This window comes from Podarcis filfolensis (assembly GCF_964270895.1).
Source record: "Podarcis filfolensis genome assembly, chromosome: 1".
NCBI classification, from domain to species: Eukaryota; Metazoa; Chordata; class Lepidosauria; order Squamata; family Lacertidae; genus Podarcis; species Podarcis filfolensis.
The window spans coordinates 127388732-127412359 of record NC_139604.1 but is presented as its reverse complement, the minus strand read 5'-3'; the positions used below and the strand labels follow the sequence as shown (position 1 = coordinate 127412359).

Genomic DNA, 23628 nt, shown 5'->3' with positions numbered 1-23628 from the left:
TGCTCAAAAATAAAATCCACTAATAAAAATAACTATATTTAAAATATAAAGCACAGCAGCATTAATATCAACATTTAAAAATAATTTCACAGTGTTCTCTGAAACAAAATAAAAAGGGGGTGGGGAGAGAGAGATACTTTCAGCATCTATCTAAAGATGGGAAGGGAAAGATTTGGATAAATTCCCCAGAGAAAATTCCAGTGTTATAGTGCCACTGTCAACCAGGCTCTGTTGCTAGTACCCAGCTATCAAATATCTGCTAACAACAGGCTAAAGAGCAGGTCCTCTGATGCCAAGCTGAAGACCCAGGCAGGTTCATATAGTTCAAGGTGGTCCTTTAAAAAATCTGGTTCTGGGTCATTAGAGGGCTTTAAAGGCTTACAGCAGCACTTCCACACTGTGTGTGTTGCGGAGAGAACCAGTTGGCTTGGGTAGGTCTGGGTTGCAGAAGTAGACCCAGAATGTGTTTCTGTCATGATTCAAACATGGGCAGGGCTGGAATCCGGAGTCCGCTTTAGCTGCACTCTTTCTGTAGTCTGTATCCCAGCTGGGAGCCCACTGCCAATTCCTGATGCTCCCTTGACCTGCTGCTGTCGCCACCTTTTTGTCACCTGCTCATCTAGCATGAACACAGTGATGGCCTGGGCTTCACCTCATTAAGAGAACCTGCGCAGGAGGTGGTCAGTCTAAAAACATGTTCATCTGTTTATTCAATTTAGACCCTGCCTTTCCTCCCGAAGCAGCCCAGGGGCAGGAACAGGTGTTGTTTCAAGGCTACCAAAGACACAGACTGTTTCACCTGGTTCCTTTAACCTCTCACCTCAGTTTCTCATTGGCTGGGGAATGACTGCACGCAACCTAAACAGAAGATGCTACCAAGTGTGGCAAAATAAACATTTAATATTCTTTTTTTTTAAAAAAATGTACCCCATCCAACTGTTACAGAATTAAAAAGAAGCAAAGATGATCAGGGCATAATCAGCACAGCAGCTGTTAATACCATTTTTCGGAGGCTGTCCTTACAAGTGCTGATGAACAAATCTGCTTGCCTTCCTTGAAAGATGGGAGTTAAAAGTTCTGCATAGACATCATTTCTGGAATGGTACCCACAAAGTCTCCTAGACCATAAGGTTATTTTTTTTCTTCAGGGGGCTCTTCATTTGGACGCAGGCGTTTTGATGCTGGTTCCTGGGGATTATCTGCACCTACAAGTAAAAGATGACAGACTATCTGAATCAATATGGATCTGGAGGCATGTGTGGATTTCTAGCAGTTTAGGGGGAGACCCATAAGTTTTTCTCCCAGTCCCCTGCCACACAGCAGCCCCCTGGCTTTCATCAAATGCCAGTGGCCTGCCTGTGGTTGGGCAGTTTTGTTGGCATCACAAAACACGCCTGAAAGTGAGTTTGATGTGGCATTAAAAGCAGCCCGGTTCTGTGTGTGGCAGTGGATACACATGGTACAGCGACAGCAGGCTGTGTGATGATGTAGGCAGCACAGTCAAGAGGCTGCCTGGAGGTGGGGAAGGGTCCTAAAAAAGGTAGCTGGAGGGGGGGGAGCAGGAACCAGGGAGCAAAATTAAAACCACACTTTCAAACTTGTCTCACGTAAAGCGGCTGTGGAGACAGGAGGGGTAGGTGAGGTACAATAAAGGGACCCTGGGACAGGATGTAGAGGAATTGTAGCTCTGCCTCCATTCCCACCACAGCCTTTCTTGCTGCTCCCGAAGCTCAGGAACCCTCTGCAGTAGCAGAACTCAATGGGAGGCAATGGGCCTGCAGTTGGAAAGCGACCATCGGTGACACCTCAATGCACACCTGCAAAGCTCTTAGGATTTGGGGTCGTCTGCAGCACAAAACTTGAGCAGGAACAAAGCAAAAGGATTTTACTAAGCATCCGAGGCACTGACAACACACTTGCAACTTGCCCCAAGACATGCAGCCACATCACAGGTTGTGAACTTCCCACAGGGAAAACTGCACATAGGAGGTCATGCGTGCATACACACACATTTGTTTCCCTATGTATTCATGTGCTGAGAAACCAGGACTGGCTGCAGCTTCCCTATGCAAGCACAGCAATGAAACAGTTGCATGTGTGCCTGTAACACATTATTTATTTGTGACCTTTATGCTTTTTCCTCCCTAGAAGTACATTCCCCCTTGTCCTCCTATGCAAATTAAGGGCCACCATTAGGGCTGGGCGATATATCGATTTATCATCAATAACCGGTTTGAAGTCCATGTCGTGAAGCCAGCCAACGCTGTTTTTGATTCCTACAGCCCTGTTAACTCTGCCTGCTCAGCTCTTCTCTGCCTACTGCAGGGTGCAGCGATCACAAACGCAGGCGCCAGCAAAAACCACGATGCAGGAAAAACTGTGAAGCCAGCCAATGCTTCTTCATATCTCCATCCTTATTTCAGACATCATGATATACCGTATTTTTCGCCCTATAGGACACACTTTTTCCCCTCCAAAAATGAAGGGGAAATCTGTGTGCATCCTATGGGGCAAATACAGGCTTTCGCTGAAGCTTGGAGAGCGAGAGGGGTCGGTGCGCACCGACCCCTCTCACTCTCCAGGCTTCAGGAAGCTATCAGCAAGCCTGGGGAGCCCGCGGGAGTTCCCGCGGGGCTCCCCACGCTGTGGATAGCAGCCTGCCGCCCGGCGCGCCCTGAAGCAGAGCGCCCTGCGTGCCGGGCAGACATCACCCAGCCCCACAAGCTCGGGGGACAGCGGGTAGGCGCAGCGCCGCCATCCCGCTGTTCCCCGACCTGGTTTTGGGGGGGAAATAAAGGGAAAAAAAATTCCTTTATTTTCCCCCAACAAAATTAGGTGCGTCCTATGGGACGGAGCGTCCTATGGGACGAAAAATACGGTACTGATATATCACAGTGTTTAACTGGTGATATATCACAATGTTGAAAACCAGGTATTGCCCAGCCCTAATCCCCATTTCAATGTCCGATCTGAGGGAAAGGATTCACAGGGGACCCGAAAAGCTTGCAGTAGTCCTGCCTCTTACCTTTCAGAGAAGACAGCGGCTTGTACAACACCTTGGATGGGAGGCTGAAGCTGATGCACATCATGTCCTTATTGGGCGCTACGTTCCTCACCAGCTCCACAGAGCAAAGGCCCTCTAAGGAGATTCCCAAGCAGGCTTCGACTCTCTCCTGAACATCTTGCGCAGGGTTGTCGTGCTTGGAAAAGCAGTAGCAGTGGACAGTGGGAAGACTGGTGCTGCCCGGCTCTCCATCCAAGAGGTGCCTGAAGACATCTAAGAATTCAACTGCCATGGCTGGCAAGTTCATGACGATGTGCAGGCAGCTGTTCCGCTCCTTCAAAGAAAGCTGTCTGGTCAGTTCTTCCTTCACTGGCTCCTCGAGGAACTGCCTGCCATCCATGTTGAAGACCTTGACTTTTCTGTCCACTTTGTTTAGCTTACAGTTGTGCTGCAGCCACTTGTACGAGTCAGGGTTGAGGTCGTTTGCAAACACAACGCAGCCCTTCTTCGCTGCAGGAATCGCAAAAGGCCCCACCCCGGCGAAGACATCAAAGAGAAGGTCACCTGGCTTGAGGAGGCCGACGATGCGCATGTGTTCTGTGCAGAGGCGGGGGTTCCAGTAGACTTTGGAGAAATCAAATTCATACATGATATGGTGCTCCTTAACCTGCAAGAGTTCAAAATATTGGCATGATCGCTAGCAGGCTAGAATCTCTCTGGTCCAGAATTCCCCAGTAAAGGATGCCTCACACATTTTATTTTGTAGTCATGAGATGCTTTTGAAGATAAAATACATATATGTGCATCACCTTCTATGAATGACATCAAGATCTATCCCATCAAATATCTTTTGCATATGCAAAACCTACTATCAGTGACTGAGAAATGATCATGCCCCTAGCCAAGCGTACTCCATGGGTGAAAGCTGTGATACATGTGGGTACCATTCAGAAATGGTGCTGTATGTTTGCCTTTTCTAATCAGCAATCAGATCCCAAGTAGAAGAAATATCATAAGTCCTAAATCTGTTCTGGGTTTCCCCCCCAATTCTCTAGAACAGATTTGGGGACTGCATGGAAGCCGGTCTTGATGTGCAAGTGAAATTGGACAATAATTTAGTTGAATGCCACCCACAGTTTCTTCAATCTAATGCACAAGGAAGACATTGTTTTCCCAAAGAAGCAAAATCAGCACCTGGTTTCTGAGCTGCTTCTAAAATTCAAGAGTTCATTAGCATCTTTGATTATGTGGTTTTTAAAAAATTAATATACGTCTATACATTTCACCACCACTAAGCTACGTTCTTCCTACCAAAGTCTTATGAACATTTGTGATTTCATTTAGGCTAGACTTGGACATATGGGAACACACAGAGACTGCCAAGTCTATGGAACAGAGAGGAATAAAGAATTAATATGTCAGACTGTATCTTTCTGCAATGTCTGCTCTTTGCTTTGTCTGCTTTCTCAATGTTAGATTTTTAATCCCCCCCTTTTTTGTTGCAAGAAAATACTATTAAAAATTCCTGGTACCTTTGTGATCATATTGGCCTCCTCTCCAGCTAATACCTCCATTTGAAAATTCCGATAAGCATTATCTATGGTATTGGTTTTATTTACAGCACAGGTGATTCCTGGATTCTTGTCAAGGATAACTTGACCTGAAAGGCAGAGAAACGGGCTGTGAAATTTGCTTTTCAAAAAAGCAGGCATGTGATTTAAACATCTATGATACAGACTCATAAAGAACATATAAAATAAACCCCACTCCATTTCCATTAGGCTGTTGCTTAAATTTTTTAGTGAAGAAATGCTGATTGCCTTTGCCAAGGAATGTGGCACATTGCTTGCCCTCCTCTAGCCATTAATGAGTTATCAGTAGGCCTTTACGAATGGGAGAGATCACTTTTGTCTCTCCAGAATTTTTGTGACATTATAGCTTAGATCTAGTCATATCCACACCATGCATTTAAAGTACATTTAAATACATACTTCAGACATACTTAACCCTGCTTCAGAAAGAAACAGCTCAGTCATTTCTTTGGAAATAACCAAACAAGACTTCCCTGATGTAAATCTTAACCTACCAATTATGTGTTTGTAGGGCAGCTGATGGTCCCTCAGATTCAAGTGAATGATGTGGCCAATTCTGCTGAATGCAGTGGTCACTTCCTGACCTTCAGGAAGCACTGCTTGCAGAATTTCGTCCACCTTGAAATGGTCGTATGTCAGTTCCTGGTTATACTTGACAATCTCAGGGCTAATGTTAAAGCTCTTCAGGATCTGTTGCTCAGATTCGCCCAGGGAACAGCTGTCGGATATGGCATGAGGATCTAACAAAAGAAACTTTCTGCTTTCATCTTCTGGGTCTTCAACAACTCTTTTGAGACCTGGGCGCTTCAACAGCACTCGTTTGAGAGGCTTCTCCAGCTTGCTCAGGAGGTCTTTGTTAACCTTCAGAGCTGGGATCACAACATTCCTTTTGAACGCAGCTCTGTCAAGGGTGGTCATTCCACGGACCCTGGGATGTGGCGAATGCAGGTCAAGGTCAAATTTCTGCTCAGGTACCTCCGGCATAGTGCACAAACTATTTCTACAAGCGGCTGCAAGGTGTCCAAGCAACCTATTAAGAGGCTGACCGCAAAACGTCCAGACTGCTGGAAATGATGTATTTGAGGCAGTTGTTCCAAAATATTTCACTTTCAGGAGGCTAGCAGGCAAGCTGTTTAATCGCCTGAAAATCCTAGAAGGGAAATCATTCACTTTATAGACATTATGTAAGCATTCAATAAAAAAATAGGGGGGAATGCTACAAATCCACATGTCTGTACAGTTCTCATAAAATCACTAGCACTTGTATGAGATTATTCGAAACTGTCCTACATGACCCAAAGATAACACTGATGCAGCAACGAATTAGAAGCTTGGCAGAGGAAGGAGTTTTGGGCTTGTATCCAAAGTAGTGCTATGTGAACTTTCCTAAGCACAAGGATTCCTGCTTGTGCAACAGAATATTTTCCCCATCTCCTCCTGTTTTCCCCCATATGCCACCTACAACTCTTCTAGGGGTTCCTGCAGCCCTGTGGAGCAAATCTGGTACCCAAGATTTTAGCCCTGTTGTCAATGGCAGGGTGCAATCCTAACTGTCTAATCAAAGGTAAGCCCTATTGAAATCAGTTATTCCCAAATAACTGAAGTTAGGAGTGCAGCCCTGGCCCTGAAATGTATGCCATAACAGGTGAAGGCCTCACTAAACATGTGCAGAGGATTTTTCCCTCAGCAGCTGAATAACCACATCCTAAGAACCATCAGCCTTATCCTTGTACCAGGTAAAGTAAGAAGGTGCCTCTGGTCACAAACACAGGGATCTTTAATTTGGGCAATAGGCTTTCTGGATGGTTAGAATATAAAACTTCCAAATAGCTTTGTGTTTCACCGAGTTTCTTTTTAAATCAAAACTTGATTTAAAGAACATGAGAAGAGCCTTCCTGTTTCTGTCCAAAACCACACATCCTTTATCACACAGTGGCCAACCAGATGTTTTTGAGATGCCCACAGATAGGGTGGAAAGGCAAAAGCCCTACCTACTCTGCCCACATCCTGAAACATCCAGATGCGTATATTCACTCACTTCCTACGCTAGGCCTCAGGAGTTCTCAAACTGGTTTGTGAACTTCATGCAGGTAGCCCACATAATGTCTGTGGATTTGTGGTTGAAAATGCGGCACGTCCATTGCATTAAATATTCACATTGATTTTAACTGTTTTTCTGTTTCTTTTTAAATATATTGTATTTTATTGTATTGCAATTCTATGAAATATTTTGATTGTGTGATTTGGGTTTAATTTGGAGATTGTTTTCCCGCACACACAATGGTTCTGTCGCTGATATCTCCTTGGGAAATGAAATGGGGTAGATGGGTATTTTAAGTAAACAAACTCCTAAGAGAAGATCAGGCATAGAAAAACAAGTTATGTGAGGAAAAATGGAAACAATTGGGTATGTTTAGCCTGGAGATGAGAAGACTGAGAGAGAATGGGCTAGCACTCTTCAAAAGATGGCCATATAGGAGAAGGCAAAGAACTTGGGTCACATGCACACCATAGATTTAAAAGACATTATACCGCTTCAACCATCACGGCTTCCTCCCAAAGAATTATGGGAGCCATAGTTTGTTAAGGGTGCTGCATATTGTAGCGGGGGGGGGGGTAGAGGATAAACTACAGTTCCCAATATGGCTATATTTTGAAGGCAGCCTTGTATCAGTAAGCTTTTTATGTCTGATGTTTCGCTGTTTTTATTACTACAGTGGTACCTTGGTTCTAGAAGTTAATCTATTCTGGGAGTCTGTTCGATTCCCAAAACCATTCAAAAACCAAGGCATGACCTCTGATTGGCTGCAGGAGCTTCCTGCACTCAAGTGGAAACTGTGTTGGATGTTCGGCTTCTGAAAAACATTCACAAACCGGAACACTTAGTTCCGGGTTTTCAGTGTTCAGGAGCCGATTTGTTTGACAACTAAGCCGTTTGAGAACCAAGGTACCACTGTATTCTGTTTATTTTTATTCTGTTGGAAGCCACCTATAGGGATATAAGCAATATATTATTATTACAGTGGTACCTCGGGTTACATACGCTTCAGGTTACATAAACTTCAGGTTACAGACTCCGCTAACCCAGAAATATTAACTCGGGTTAAGAACTTTGCTTCAGGATGAGAACAGAAGTCGTGCAGCAGCGGCGCGGCGGCAGCAGGAGGCCCTATTAGCTAAAGTGGTTCTTCAGGTTAAGAACAGTTTCAGGTTAAGAACAGACCTCCAGAACGAATTAAGTTCTTAACCCGAGGTACCACTGTATTATTATTATTAATAATAATATTAATATTATTATTCCTCCAGGATCGAAGGCAGTATGATTCTGAACACTAGTTGCTGAAAATGTCAGGTGGGGAGTGTGTTGTTTCACTCAGGTCCTCCATTCTGGCTTTTCACAGGCATCTGGTTGGCCTTTTTTTTTTTTTTAAAGAACAGGGATGCTGGACCTAGATGGGCCTTTGGCCTGATCCAGAAGGGCTCTTCTTTTCTTCTTACCTTAAGTTGCAGAAGGATAAGATCTTTTTGCCTGAACATTACATGAAACACCTTGAGCGCAATAGCAAGTTGTGGCAATGCAGCCAATTCAGCCTAGGTCGCTGGGCGTCTCCCTGGCTTGGGATCTTCAACCTTCAACCAATGTTTAATTTTTTTGTATTAATATTATCTTTTGACAATATGTAGCAAAAACCATTATACACCATATAATGGGCAATTCAGTCAGAAGGGGGTACTACTACTACTACTAATAAATAAATAAAACATATTTGCTTGTCGTGCACACAAAAAAGAGTGTAATAAAAAGAGAAGAAAAAGCAGAAAAGAAAAACAAAACAAGGACCTATTAAATGGGGGAACATAACAACCAAAGTCAATTTAGGTTGCCTTGGGCGAGATAAAGTGACAAAACACATTGAATAAATAATAATAGTGACAACTGTTCTGGAGGCTAGGACCTGAACTAACAGATTCAAGTTAAAATAAATGAGATTCTGACTAAACATCAGGAAGAACTTTCTGATGGTAAGAGCTCCCTCAGGCAATCTCCTTCCTTGGAAGTTTTCAAACAGAGCTCAGGTGGAGCATCTGTCACGGATAATCTTGTTGAGATTCCTGCATTGCTGGGGGTTGGACTAGATGTCCCTCGGGGTCCCTTCCAACTCTGTGAATCTATGAACTCCGTGTGTCATTAATATATCTTTGCAACCATAACCGGTGCTCTAAAACAGTGTTCCCCAACCTTGGGCCCCCAGCTGTTTTTGGACTACAATTCCCATCATCCTTGACCACTGGTCTTGCTAGCGAGGGATGATGGGAGTTGTAGTCCAAAAACAGCTGGAGGCCCAAGGTTGGGGAACACTGCTCTAAAAAATGTCCCAACGCCTCTTCACTACACCACAGATCAGGGTTTCCCAAACTTGAGGCTCCAGCTTCTTGTTGGTTTTTTGGACTACAACTCCCATCATCCTTAGCCAGCAGGACCAGTAAGCCAGGGACGATGGGAATGGTAGTCCAAACCAAAAACACAACCCCAGTTTGGGGAAACCCTGCAGTAGGCGATGAGATTAAGGCCTGCTAGGGGTGTTCTCGCCCTGCGGTTGCTGCGCGGAGCTGAGGCCGAGGCCTAGTTGGCCTACAAGAAGCGCCCTTCTTCCTCCACGCTGCAGGGACGCGTGCCTCTGAGCGCGCGCAGAGTGCATTTGCCTAGTCAGACGAGGGAAGGAAGAAATAAAAATAATATTTCTACGCCGGTCCATCTGGCTGGATTTCCGCAGCGGCCTCCATAAAAACAATAAAAAGTCAAGCATTAAAACCAACCCTATAACGGCTCCCCACACCCCCCCCAGCCCTTGTTGGAAGCGGCGGGGAGCCCCCAGCCCCTCATTTTTTTTTAAACGGGGCGCCTCACCTCATGCCGGCCTCTCGCCGCGCCGCATTTCCCCTCAGCTCGCCGAGGCCCAGCCTCCCCGCCCAAGCGCCGCCCTCGAGTAGCGCGCCCCGCCCTGTTTCCTCTCAGCGCCCGCCGGCTCCTCCCCGGCCCCGAGGACGGGGCTTCGGTCGGCCTCCGGCCGCTCTTGGGACTTCTCCGCTCCCTTCGCCGCCATGGAGGAGCCGCGGCTCGTCGGCAGCGTCAACTGCGAGCCGCGGGGATGGTACTTGTCGGCGCAGGAGCTGGAGGACGGAGCGCCGCTCCTGCCGCCGCCGCCGCCGCCGCCCCCGGGCAGGGTGTGTGTGGGGCTGGGGCGGTGGGGGGCGAGAGGGGAGGCGGTGGGGCTGGGCTCCCCCGGGTTGGAGGGCGGCTCCTCGCTCAGCCCCACAGAGCAGGGCGGGTTGGCGCTTCCCGCTTTCAAATCCCCTCACAGTGAGGGGTGCTAAAAAGAAGAGGGAAGTTGTAACATGGCTTGGGAATTCAAAAGATATCTCGATGATGATGATGATGATGATGATAATAATAATAATAATAATAATAATAATTTATTTATACCCCGCCCATCTGGCTGGGTTTCCCAGTTTGGTTTGGCTTGGTAAAATTGCCATAGGACTCATTAATGACTGCCAAGTCCTTACAGATCTAAATCAGTGCTATTCCTATTATTGGTTAATTTTTATTAAATTTTCTGTTTTACAATTTAGAATACTCATTTAAACAACCTTAAAATATTAGTGACTTCCCTTCTTCTCTTTCCATGGTTCATTTTGCGTAGCACAACCCCCTGCATATTTTACATAAACTAAATTACTGAGTATTCCATTATCATATCCATGAAAACTTATTTACACTGTTGAATTTATCTTCATGCTGGCAACAACCCTGTGAGGTACGTTGGGCTAAGAGAGGGAGGGTGACCTCCAAATTGCTGAGTTGGGCATCATGGCTGAATAAGGATTTGAAACCACTTCTTCTTTGAAGATACCCCATCCTGTGTCTTCAAAATCGGAAGCCACGTAGATTGGGCACAAAGATTTTCCCAGCTCAGCAGTTTACATCTCGCTTTGCACAGCGCCATAACATATACTCATGGTACTCCTCATTCCACGATATACTCAAAAGATATTCCCCATGTTGCCTGGCTGCTCTTGAAACCTATAGGAAGTGGACAGACTACAGAGGATGCTCGGGTTGCGAATGTGATCCATGCGGGAGGCATGTTCGCAACCCGCAGTGCCGCGTCTGCGCACGTGCGGGTTGCGATTCAGTGCTTTTGCGCATGCGCAAAGTGCTATTTAGCGCTTCTGCACATGTGCAAAGCGCCATTTAGCTCTTCTGCGCATGTGCGAGCGCTGAAACCTGGAAGTAACCCGTTCCGGTACTTCCGGATTTGGCGTGGTGTGCAACCCGAAAACATGGAACCTGAAGCGTCTGTAACCCGAGGTATGACAGTACATCATTTACCCCTGATGACGCTCCAGGCCTGTGTTGCATTTCCACATCTCCATGAGCTTCCCAGCACACCTTGCTCACAGCCCCACGGGCAAAGTGGCATTTCCTAGTGCCGTAGAAGCACACAGCACAGACCCATGAAACCTTGCAACCCTAGGAAGACTTGTTGAATGCATACACTTCCACCCCTGAAACATCGTAGGGCCCTCTCTTAGAACTTCACAACCCCATAGAAGCCACAGAATGGACACATACTCCTCTGTTGTTCAGCTTGGTGGCACAGAAGTTCCTCACTTGGGTTTGAAGACTCGGCCCCGTAGAGTCCTGTAGAATGGACGCACATACTTCTCCAAGCCGCCGGTGTTATTTGTAACACAATTGCATCTCCATAGAGCCTCACAGCAGCAACATCATTGCACAGGGCATGCTACAAATGCTTTTTGCAACCTTTGGAAGTGACCTGTGTCACCAGAAGGCCCCATAGTACATTCTCTCCCCCCCCCCCCCCATTATATACAGGTCATGGCACACAGTCCTCTTATAAATGGGATTGTCTAGCACATTCTTTAGAAAAAGCGTTGTAGAACAGGTTTCTCCGCCCTTTTGTTTCATTCCATCCCACTTCTCACAATCTCATAGTTCCAGAATTTTGCATTATTCCTACAGCTGTAGTGGTGGTCTTGACCCACCAAAGATGGTTCTTCCATTCCTAGAAATCTATGGACTGGGTATTAATTCCACAGGGTCCCTGTTGGTGTTGGGGAGAGGAAAGCGAGAATAATGCAACCCTCCCTGTTTCTACTCAAAAGTAAGTCTCATTGAATTCAGTGGGGCTTACTCTCAGGTAAGTGGGGTTAGGATTGCAGCCCAAATCAAAAATCATGTATACCTCTTATGTCTCACAGGTTCTGGATGCCTTTTAAATAGACAAAATCGTAATGTATTAAATGAACTAAAAGCAAGAACAGCCATCCTCTAAGCACCGTAGCATTCCTCCCCAAAAGCCACTACTGTAAAACTATCAGTGACTCTCCCCATAGACTGTGGGAGTCTATTCAACTAGACTGGAGATCCACTAACTCTACCAGTAATGTTATTAAGTTTGAGTTTTAGTAGATGGAACAGTGTTGGCTCTGGTACAGTCTTTTGCAGGCATGACCTGGCTTCGTTTTCTGTTTTTATTGCCACTTTTGAGACCGAGGAAAAAAATAAAGTTGGAAAGCTCACATTTTGATTACGTATTTCATAAGTTCTGGCTCTAAGAAGTCCCTAAACTTACAATACTTGGTTAAAAAAGAAATCGAGTTAGAAAACCTAATGAGGCTGAGATTTCCATCCTCCTAGCCATGTCAAATCTAAAAAAAAACAAACAAATTACGACATTTTTCTTTTTACTGGCTAGATTAACAGTTATTAGAATTTGGTCTTCCCTGATTCATCTCTAGTAACTGTTAGGTTTTAAATATTTTTTTGTATGTTCAAACTCAGACCTTTAACTAACTAACTAACTAACTAACTGCATATACTCTCTTCGGTGCCTGCTAAAAGCCTACCCAGGTGTTTTAAAAGTTGAGGTAATTTTTAAAATCTGTTTTAATACAGTATTTTAACATTTGTATGATTTTAGGCGTGGTTGCAGTTTTTTCTTGATTTTACTGTTTTACCTTTTTGTAAACTTCTTTGAGGTCCCCCCCCCCCCAATCAAGCAGTGTCTAAATTTTATGAAATTTCTAAAATAAAAATATAATAAATATACTACTTGACTGTAATAAAACTTCTGAGTGGATTGTCAGCATTGGTCCAGAGTCTTTGTCTATGAATTAAAATACTTTTCCACTCCCATTTGCTTTGGGCTTGTGTGATTGCTTTTGCCCACATGAAGAATTCACAGTGTTAACAATCTGGTTCTGTCATTTACAGACATTTTTGAACCACACATCGTCTGGGGCTTCATTTGGCTTCTCGGTATTTAATTTAATGAATGCTATCATGGGCAGTGGGATACTTGGATTGGCATATGCCATGGCCAAAACGGGAATCCTTGGATTTAGGTAAGTTTTGTGTGTGTCAATTATATTCTATATTATATCATACTATATTTTTAAGAAGTGTGTAAGATTTTTATATATTTAAACCTCAGTTGTCAAATGTAATCCGTTCCGGAAGCCCGTTCAGCTTCCAAAATGCTCAGCAACCGAGGCACAGCTTCTGATTGGCTGCAAGAGCTTATTGCAGTCAAGCGGAAGCTGCGTTGGACGTTTGGCTTCCGAAAAATGTTAGAAAACCGGAGCATTTACTTCTGGGTTTTCTATATTCAGGAGTCGAAATGTTCCAAAACGGAGATGTTTGGGAGCCGAGGTTTGACTGTAATGCTATAAATTAACACTTACAGTTGATTAATTAATATCAATCCTGTGCATTAATCCTTATAGTCAGAAATATACTATGTGATACTAAAAAAGTTAAAGTAAGCTTCAAAAATGCCATATAACATGGGGGAGGGGAATGCAATTGTGCTAAAATCTCAACTTTCCTCAGTGTGCCACCCTTGTCTGCTTGATCTATACATGCGGCAGTATGAAAATTGCAGAATCCTGGGGTGGTAGATTGGACAGTACCACGTCAAATGCCAGGTTTGGGCGACAGCAGTGCTTGGTGGGGTGCCGCAGGTAGGGTGGCACCAGGAGCAGACCACCACCATTTGACAAATTGTGCAGTTATCTTTTGTGATGTGTTAATAAATTTGCAAGCCATACCTCACTATTTCTGACTCGGAAACCCGAACTGGGGTGATTCACATTGAACTGGTCCGCACATAACATGGCGTGGCAACCAAACTGTAGCTTGGCATCATGTGTGAACGCTGCCCAGTGAGTTCATTATGGTTTGCTTGCTGCCAACAAACCACAGCCTGAGCCCATGGTTTGTTTTTAGCTTACAAACCATGGCTTGATGTTGATAGCTTAGCATTGTGTGTGAACCCAGCACCCTTCCTTAAACTTGCTGGCCATCCCACACCGGGTGCTTAAGGTAAAGGTAAAGGGACCCCTGACCATTAGGTCCAGTCGTGACCGACTGTGGGGTTGTGGTGCTCATCTCGCTTTATTGGCCGAGGGAGCTGGCGTACAGCTTCCGGGTCATGTGGCCAGCATGACTAAGCAGCTTCTGGCGAACCAGAGCAGCGCACAGAAACACCGTTTACCTTCCCGCCAGAGCGGTACCTATTTATCTACTTGCACTTTGACATGCTTTCAAACTGCTAGGTTGGCAGGAGCAGGGACCGAGCAACAGGAGCTCACCCCGTCGCGGGGATTCGAACCGCCGACCTTCTGATTGGCAAGTCCTAGGCTCTGTGGTTTAACCCACAGCGCCACCCATGTCTTACCAAGCTACAAAGCCATGAGGAAAGGGCAGCTGGAAAACAAGCCAAAGATTGGCGGGGCAAGTTGTGATTTGTTGCATCTTCAGCAATGTGTGGTTTAGCATTGTGTGCAAACCAGGAAATTGCCAGTGCCAGGTTTAAATAGCTGCGTCTTGTGATAGTGGTGGATCATCCAGCCAGAGTGTGATTGCTGTATTCTCTTTCTTAGGAGAGGTGCTTTTGTCATTTGCCATGAACAAACAGGCAAATACCAAATTAAATGGGTGACCCAAAACGTTCTTTAGAATGTTCTAAAGCATAGAGATGGTGAAATGGTTCATAAACATAAAAAAGTCCAAATTTAATGACACAGAAAATTCAAAAGAAAAGCAGAACATGGAAAATATTGAGTAACCAACCGTGGCGTGAATTAGATTCTGCCGATGTGAACCATAAAATGAGGAAGGAACGATTTCTTCTGCTTGTTTCTGGGAAAACACAATGTATTAAGTATATATATGTTAAATATATATTAAGTGTGGCCTTGATCATTCGTTTCTTCTGTCCTAGTGTGTTGCTGCTGATTGTTGCCGTCCTTGCATCTTATTCTGTATTTCTCCTGCTTACTATGTGCATTCATACTGGTAAGTGAAGGCAGCATGCAGTGATTTAATCAGAGAAGCCTTTAGAATGGACAAGTTAGAAATACATTCAGAATTTGCGAAGTGCATTTCAGGGGCTAACAATTGCTGTGGCTGGTGCCGTATGAGAAACCGGTGTGTCATAGTGGTTGAAGAGTTGGGCTAGAACTTGGGAAACCAGGATTCAAATCCCTACTCAGTCATGAAGCTCACTGGCAGACTTTTAGATCTGTCACCATCTCTCAGCTTAACCTACCACACGAGGTTTTGTCAGGGGAAGTCCTGTGACTTGTTATTGCAGTGATTTATCTTGTTATTGCAACATAGCGCCCTTTCCACGTTGTCTGTCCTGCCTGATAGTGAAATCACACAATTGTGTTGCGAAAGGCTTTGGGGGATTTTTTTTTAATGTATACCCCATTTGTGCAAAGCGCTAGCCAAGTCTGTTGGGCTTCTTTGCTGCTCTCCCCCTGCCCCCCATGAACTATAAGGGTGCTCTGGAAAGGGGAAGATCAGTAGTGCTGGGCAAGCTGCTTTTAAGCTTGCCTGCCATTATTAAATGTCAGATTTAGAAACCCCTTTGTAAACCCAGGTTTTTCCAGTTTGAAAATTTCTCATTAAAAGGTAACGCTGTACTCTTTAAAAAAAATCAGTGTTTCTCGAACTTGGGTCCCCAGCTGTTGTTGGACTACAACTCCCATCACCCCCTAGCTAGCAGGAACAGTGGTCAGGGATGATGGGAGTTGTAGTCCAACAGCAGCTTAGGGACCCAAGTTTATTTATTTATATTAAATTTGTAAATGACCCTGCGTCCAAAGATCTCAGGGCAGTTCACAGCATCAAAATACAAAATAAAAACAAGAACGAAAAAGGGATGTGTGTTGTCAGGGAACTGACATCGGAGCCAGAGGCGGAGGCAAGGCTCCCAAGCGATGCTGGAGAAGGGCCCAGCAGGGAGAGAGGCAGCTCATCCGCTGGGGAAGGAAATCGGCGTAACACCAGGGATAAAGGGGGGCAGATGGGGGAATCGGCGAGGGGGCTCCAGGACTCCTCGCTGGAGACCAGCGGGGAGAGCACGGGTCCTCCGCTACCCACACCCACCCTGCGCAGAAGACTTCCACGCAGGGAAAGTAGGCGTAGACTTGGTGTCAAAGAACTTCTTTGCTGGAAGAAGTTTAAGAAACGCCCACTGACGGATTCTGCTAGCGACTGAACAGCCACGAAGTGAATGGCTGTCCAGACAGAAAAGGTTTAACCAGGCAACCTAGCCCAGAGTGGCGGTAACTTACGCACGAGCAACCCCTAAAACCATTACATGTGTGTACCCATGACCTCCTCTCCCACAAACAAATTTAAAAAGACATAGAATATCAACCAGCTTTTTTCTTTTGGTGGGAGGCAGGGAAAGGAATTTTTTTGGGGGAAAGGCTGCAGTGTGCTGCTTTGAATATTGCACACATCCAATTTGGTTTGAGGATCATGCCATGATTTTAAATTAAGAGTAGTGGGAATGCTAGTTCTGCGTGTTTAATTTAACAAACAGGCTTTCAGCAACTTTAGAAGCAGTAAGAGTTAGTGGTTTGGATAGCGGGGCTTCTTTGTTAACACTGCTTTTGTGCTTCTGTTCCCTCCATCCAAAGTAGAGCCACCTATGGTATTCCAAGTGTTTTAGAGCTCCTAAGTAAATCACGTAGCAAATCCTACACCCCCCCTGACCCCACTAATTTTTGTAGTGAAAAGGGGAGGGTAGACACAGCAGTGGAAAATGCCCTGGGGGTGCCTGCAAGCCCCCGGAACTCTGTGTCCTCCGGTACGCGCAACTCTGGAAAAAGCATCTCCCTTCTCTTCCAGTGTGCTCCGTAGCGACATACATCATAATGATCTACAGCCATACCTCGGGTTACAGGCGCTTCAGGTTGTGCTTTTTCAGGTTATGGACCGTCGAAACCCGGAAGTACCGGAACGGGTTACTTCCGGGTTTTGGCGGTCGCGCATGCGCAGAAGTGCTAATCACGCTTTGCGCATGTGCAGAAGCAACGAATAGCAACCCGCACGTGTGCAGATGTGGGTTGCGAACGCTGCGGGTTGTGAACGTGCATCTAGCACGGATCACGTTCGCAACCCAAGCGTCCACTGTATGCACACTAAGCTTCTGGCATAACACAGCAAGGAGCATGAGACATTGTAGAGCTAATTTACTATTTATTTACACACTATGTACAGGCAAAAGCATAATGGCGTCCGTTCTCTCCAGCTCCGAGAGAACAAACAGGCACAGGTAAAAGTGAAAGTACATCACAAAGTACATACAGCGGAAGAGATAAGACTGACTTCCGTTTCCCACACTCTTCCCAGGCAGGCATATTGATTTACACCATCGTGTAATGCAGCATCGGAGGAGTGAAATTGCTAACAGGGATGCAAATCTCTCCTTCCCCAGTCATGTCATCAATCATATGACAAGTAGAGGGGGCAGCAACCTTTTCTCCACCTCAGCTGATCTGCATGGATCTTAAGGAGGGGAGCTGTGAGCAGAGGCAGATTTAGGGTATCATGACGTTCCATTACACTGGGCATTGAGTCTAGGGGGCGCTGCAACTATGGCAGTACGTTTCTGAGCACAATTCAAAGTGTTGGTGCTGATCTTTAAAGCCCTAAACGGCCAGAAGGCCCTCAGTGCTGGTTCCCTCATTGCAAGAAGTGAGGTTACAGGGAACCAGACAGGGCCTTCTCAGTAGTGGCGCCCGCCCTGTGGAACGCCCTCCTAGCAGATGTCAAGGCAATAAACAACTATTTTACTTTTAAAAGACAACTGAAGCCCTGTTTAGGGAAGTTTTTAATGTCTGATGCTGTATTGTTTTTAATATTCTGTTGGAAGCTGCCCAGAGTGGCTGGGGAAACCCAGCCAGATGGGCAGGGTATAAATAAAAATTATTATTATTATGGCGTAGTGGATTGAGCAGAGTGACAGGCGGGGTGCGCGCACCAAATTTTGGCCTTGTACAGGGCACCACTGAGATTTGAAAGACCACACTCCGCCCCTGCTATGAGCCTGTGTGTTCCCCTGCACATGCAAAAGCATGTGTGCAAGAGTGTGGGTGCCACACTTCCTAGTGGCATGTGGCCCCAGAGAGTTAACAACGGGTGCATGTGGCCCTCGGGTCATAAAAGATTAGCCACCTGTGCCTTAAAGCATGATGTGAATGCATGTAGTATTCCTTGTTGACTTTCACATTGTCTTGCCTGCATTTGCATCAGGGACATGAGTGAAAAGAGGCTTGAGTCAGTGTCATCTCCATAATTATTATTCCAACTCATAAACCTACCTCCCAACCTTCTGAATGCAGGATTTCCAGTACAGTGGTACCTTGGTTCTCAAACTTAATCCGTTCTGGAAGTCCGTTCCAAAACCAAAGCGTTCCAAAACCAAGGCACGCTTTCCCATAGAAAGTAACGCAACATGGATTAATCCGTTCCAGACTTTTAAAAACAACCCCTGAGACAGCAATATAACATGAATTTTACTATCTAACGAGACCATTGATCCATAAAATGGAAGCAATAAACAATGTACTGCAGTCACACAATCAATCAGTCAGTAGCTGAACTGGGTTCCACACAGTCATAAAAACAAAACAAAAAAGAGCCACAAAAACGCAAAATAAATAGCAAAACCATACAGACCTCAGCGTAACACTCAAAATGGAAGTGTAGCACTCAAATCGGAAGCGTAACACTAAAAACGGAGCATGTTCGGCTTCCGGAAAAAGTTCGCAAACTGGAACACTTACTTCCGGGTTTGTAGCGTTTGGGTTCCAAGTTGTTTGAGTTGCAAGGTGTTTGAGAACAAAGGTACCACTCTATACTTGGGCCACAGTCTCTTCTGTCACGTCACTTGCATGTTTATTTCCTGACTCCTCTCTCGTGCCTTTTTCTGATGAGGGGGGTTCATGTTGTGAGAAAACTTTTCTTCTCTCGTTCCTTGTTCCTTTTGTTCGCCATAGCGGTCTCTGGTCAATCTCTGGCCTTCTCTGATTCTTCTCCGAGGCTGCTGCTCCTAGTCTTCCACTTCCTCTTGGCCTGCACTCTTAAATGTTGGACAGAGGTAGGGTCCGATTGTTACTTTTTTATTATTTTGAGGTTATTATTTAAGGATATTATTCCATAAAACTGGCCAAGTCTTTTTTTTTTAATGTCAGCAGTTAGAATGCAATAAGCAAATGTTAAAATCATGACAAGAACAGCAAGTCGGTATTAAGGCAAGCACAGACTTGTCTGGAAAAAATAATGAATATGATGGACCCAAAAAAGAGAGAGAAGATGCAAGATGGTTGATTAAATTCTGGCAGAATGAGCAGAGAATACTGTAGCAGAAGACCCTTGAGCAGAAAGTGAGCTTCTTTGGCGCCTAAATCTTTTTGGGAACTCATGGCAAAAAGGATTAGCTAGGACATTGAGCAGTAGTTGATCTCCACCTTTTTACACCCGCTGTGATTATGTTTTTTTGGGGGGGGCAGTATCGAGATGTAAAATAAGATGGCACCTTTCATTGGGTCACTTCCGTTGGTACAGGAGTACCCAACCTTTGAGCTATGCAGGAGTCTTCATTGTGCCAAAGAGTTTTATGGAATGCAGAATCTCACACACTTTTGCACTAACAGGTTGTGCATGTTTCTCTTGTTTAAGAGAATGTTTGTTTCCATTGTGCAGCAATTTTCTGTATCATGCCAACTGCATTTTCCCATTAATCTGCTCCCAAATATGTAATATGCTAGTTTCTGTGATGCAGAAAAATAATGAAATAAAAACCTGGATCGTTACAGTGGTACCTTGTGTTAAAAACGCTTCCGGTTGCGGGCCGCGGAAAACCCGGAAGTACCGGAAAGGGTTATTTCCAGGTTTCGTCGCTCGTGCATGCGCAGAAGCGTCAAATGGTGTCACGCGCATGCGCAGACACGGCGCTGCGGGTTACGAACAGTGTGGGTTGTGGATGTGCCTCCATCACGGATTACGTCCGCAACCCGAGGTTCCACTGTATTTTGATTGATTGTATTCAGCAATTCTAATTTCTCTTTTTATAAACACAAAGGGCATGATTCAGTAATTCTAGCAAAGTTCAGCATTAAGAGAGATATGTATGTGCTTTATGTTCATATTTAAATCAGTGAGACTTAAAATAGCTTAATTTTGGCTAGATTTAATATTTGGCAATTAACTGTAATTTCACCAGTAATACAGCACCCACAAAATTAGCATTTTTGGGCACACTCCATGACTACCTTAATTAACCCCACAAAACTTTTCCCATCTGCATTTCTAAGTCCTTGTGCTTTTTTGATGGAAGAAGCACATATTAGATTTATAACCATATGATTTGTACTTGATATGCATGCATAAATCATGCATATAATTTTCCAGTAAATATTAATGTGGAATTATTTGTTTCCTTCTAACAGCTGTTACTTCTTATGAAGATCTCGGTCTCTTCGCATTTGGCTCACCTGGAAAGGTAGTTTCCAAACTCTTCTTTATCTCCTTTTGGTTTTGTTATTGCTCATTTTTAAGAGATAAAAGTCCATCATCACTTGGAGGGATGTAGCATGTAGGATATCTAGCTACGACTGTTGCTCGCTTAGGCAAAAAGGTAAAGGTAAAAGACCCCTGGACAGTTAAGTCCTTTCAAAGGCGACTATGGGGTGCTGCGCTCATCTTGCTTTCAGGCCGAGGGAGCTGGCATTTGTCCACCGACAGCTTTCTGGGTCATGTGGCCAGCATGACTAAACCGCTTCTGGTGCAACAGAACACTGTGACGGAAACCAGCGCGCACGGAAACACCATTTACCTTCCCGCCACAGCGGTACCTATTTATCTACTTGCACTGGTATGCTTTTGAACTGCTAGGTTGGCAGGAGCTGAGACAGAGCAACGGGAGCTCACCCCATCACGGGGATTCGAACCACCGACCTTCCGATCAGCAAGCCCGAGAGGCTTAGTGGTTTAGACCACAGCGCCACCCGCTTGGGGACTGTTGTATGATATTTCATGAATCACATGAGAATGTTCTTACATGGTTTCCAAGCATTATGCCCAAGTCAGAACTTACTTCATTGACTCTTTTAAAAAAAAGATTAGCGACAGTAGGGATGGTTAGCTTTTACAGCCTTCTTCTCTACAGTACCATATGGACACCCAGCATCTCCCCTTCTAACATTCATTTAATGACTTCTGCTCCTTTTTTGTTCTAGACATAGTTAAATCTGGTAGACAATAACATTTCTACTTTTCCTAACATCATCTACTGTTTTTGTAGGTTCTTGTGGCCAGCACAATCGTTATACAGAATGTCGGAGGTAAGAAATGTTAAGTTACAATAATTATTAACACCGAGGATCTTTCAGAGCTGTCCTGAGAACAATTATATAGTAATTTGATCTAGTTATGGTCAACTGCTTTGTCTCCTTCAATGTCTTTTATCGTCCCATCCTTCCAGTCATGGTCTAGTTATTCTACATACGAAAACTGGGCTTGAAATTGTTTCTATGTCCTTAAATTTGTGGACACCTCTGTTAGACATCATAGATATATTTACCTGCCTAGGAAAGGCTGTTGTAGCTTTGGGACCAAGCCCCACATACGAGAGTTGCTGAGTGGCGTAATTATACTGTGACTGCATAAATTTGACTCACGCTGCCCAGTGACTGCTCTTTTTATAAACATACTTGAGAACTAGGTCGCTTGCTTTCATAATTCAATTTAGTGTCCTTTGTAGAACAAGCTATGTTTTAAAGTGTAATAAACTCTTGCTATTAACTCCAGGCAGGAGTATGAACACTCTAATCCCAATGACCGAGTATTATTTATTCATACCGGTTTGGGGTGACGTTACGTAGTGAGAAACAAATTTTTTAATTTCCTTTCCTATTTGACTGCACCTCTAAATAAATGTCATTAAACAAGTTGGGTCTAAGCAGTGAAGGGCCTGCCAGACCCAGGACCCGTTATAAGAGTGTGCTGGTCAAAGGAAATTTGAGTCTTATTTTCTTCTCCTTCCAACAGTTCATAACCTTGTATGTGTGTCACTTTTAATAAAACTCCTCCGAGAAACCCTAGAGGCCTGAGCTATTGCACACTGGGTGTTATCAAACTACTTATTCTGTCCTCAACAATAACACTGGCTGTCAGAAAGCAAAGACTTATCTGCCAAGAACTCCCATTCTGATTAATTCAAGAAGCAGCATTTGCACTTGGAAAATATTATTTCAAGCTTTTAAATACCACTAGATGGAAATTTCCATGTTCCTTCAGCATTCGGTGCTTTTGTTTCGCTTTCTTTCCATAGGAGTACACACATTTCTCTTGCAAAGTGTGGGTATTGCACCTCCCACCACCACCGCAAAATTAACCTGTTCTAAAGTCACCGCAAAAGGATAATTTGCATGGTTCCCATGTTACATGGACAGTATTGCTTTCCTTTGTACGTAGCTAATGACATCTGTGGACAGTGCAAACATGCCAGTAAGGTACAACATAACTGCATTTTTGCTAAATAGGCCAACCAATCAGAACATTGCACAGCCAGGTGGAGAGGTGGCTTATGGACTGTGAAAAGGGCCGGTCAGCCATTATTCTGCATAAGGAGCTAAGCAGTGGTGGTGGTGTTACAGGTTTCTAAAATTGTCAATGCTGTGATTAAATAGATTGGCAAGCAGGGCTATTTTGTGTCAGTATTCACTAGTACAGAGTACTGGCACCTTTTTTGTGCATCCATTTTGTGCTGGTACCCACGGCAGTCGTATCAAAATATGAGTATCATAACCTAATTTTGTTTTTAACCCCCCTCCCCCAAAGCACTTATCAGCAGCAGGTTCAGAACAATTAAGTTCTATTTCACATGATGCATAACTAATTTGTAGAACTCACTGCCGCAAGATCTGGTGATGACTTCTGGATAAGGTGGCTGGATTAAGCAGAACATACAACATCGATCTACCAGTGGTTATTGGCTTTTTAATAACATGCTGGGGGCAGAAAATGGGAGAGGGTTGCTGCATTTGAAGCTGGCTTAAGGGAGTTCCTAGAGACATCAGCCTGGCTATTGTTAGAAGCAGGATGCTGAATTGAGTGAGCTTCCTGACTTGCATCCAGCTGTGCACGTGGTGTTTCACTTGTGGAATGGGATATTCCCCCTCTTCTCCTCCCCCTGCATGCCCCCAAAATCTGCCCTGGAAGGCCTCCCAGCCCTCTGAAGCAGATTTTGAGGGTGTTTGGGGCTGTCTGGGGAAGAAAAGGAAGTCACTTAAGTGAAACGGCGGCATTGGATACAGCCCTCTGACCATAGCTGTCAACTTACAGATTTGAAAATAAGGGATCAGCAGCCAAAATAAGGGATTTTCCGGGCACAGGTATGTTCAACTTCTGACCCCCTCCAAGCTGAAGGCAGAAAGCCCAGCCAGCGGCCAAACAAAGCCTCAAAGCGGTGGTTCCCACAGCGCAGCAACCCGGCAAAGGGGATGCAGCAAGGGAAACCACCGTCACCTCTCCGCTGGGAAGTGCTGAGCAAAGGCGAGTCCCCAGGCAACACGGCCGATTTGATCTGCACAAGGCATGCAAGCTCCACCCCCCAGTCGTTCTTAGACTCCTTATTGGGT

General features: G+C 44.8%; 2 protein-coding genes across 2 annotated transcripts in view; one reads left to right on the top strand and one right to left on the bottom strand.

Moving 5' to 3' along the window:
* Positions 1-880: 880 nt before the first annotated feature.
* Positions 881-9644, bottom strand: TRMT5 (tRNA methyltransferase 5). Its single transcript, XM_083616158.1, is given in 6 exon segments — positions 881-1151; positions 1153-1205; positions 3026-3671; positions 4537-4664; positions 5091-5746; positions 9506-9644. Coding segments are annotated over 6 exon segments (1521 nt in total). The 5' UTR covers positions 9511-9644; the 3' UTR covers positions 881-1118.
* Positions 9645-9695: 51 nt separating this feature from the next.
* SLC38A6 (solute carrier family 38 member 6) overlaps positions 9696-23628 on the top strand; it is a 52121-nt gene continuing 38188 nt past the window's right edge. Inside the window, exons 1-5 of the mRNA XM_083617145.1 lie at positions 9696-9822; positions 12899-13029; positions 14910-14983; positions 20437-20489; positions 21291-21330. Coding sequence (XP_083473271.1) covers positions 9700-9822; positions 12899-13029; positions 14910-14983; positions 20437-20489; positions 21291-21330 — 421 coding nt within the window. The 5' untranslated portion in view covers positions 9696-9699. The remainder of the gene's footprint in view (positions 9823-12898; positions 13030-14909; positions 14984-20436; positions 20490-21290; positions 21331-23628) is intronic.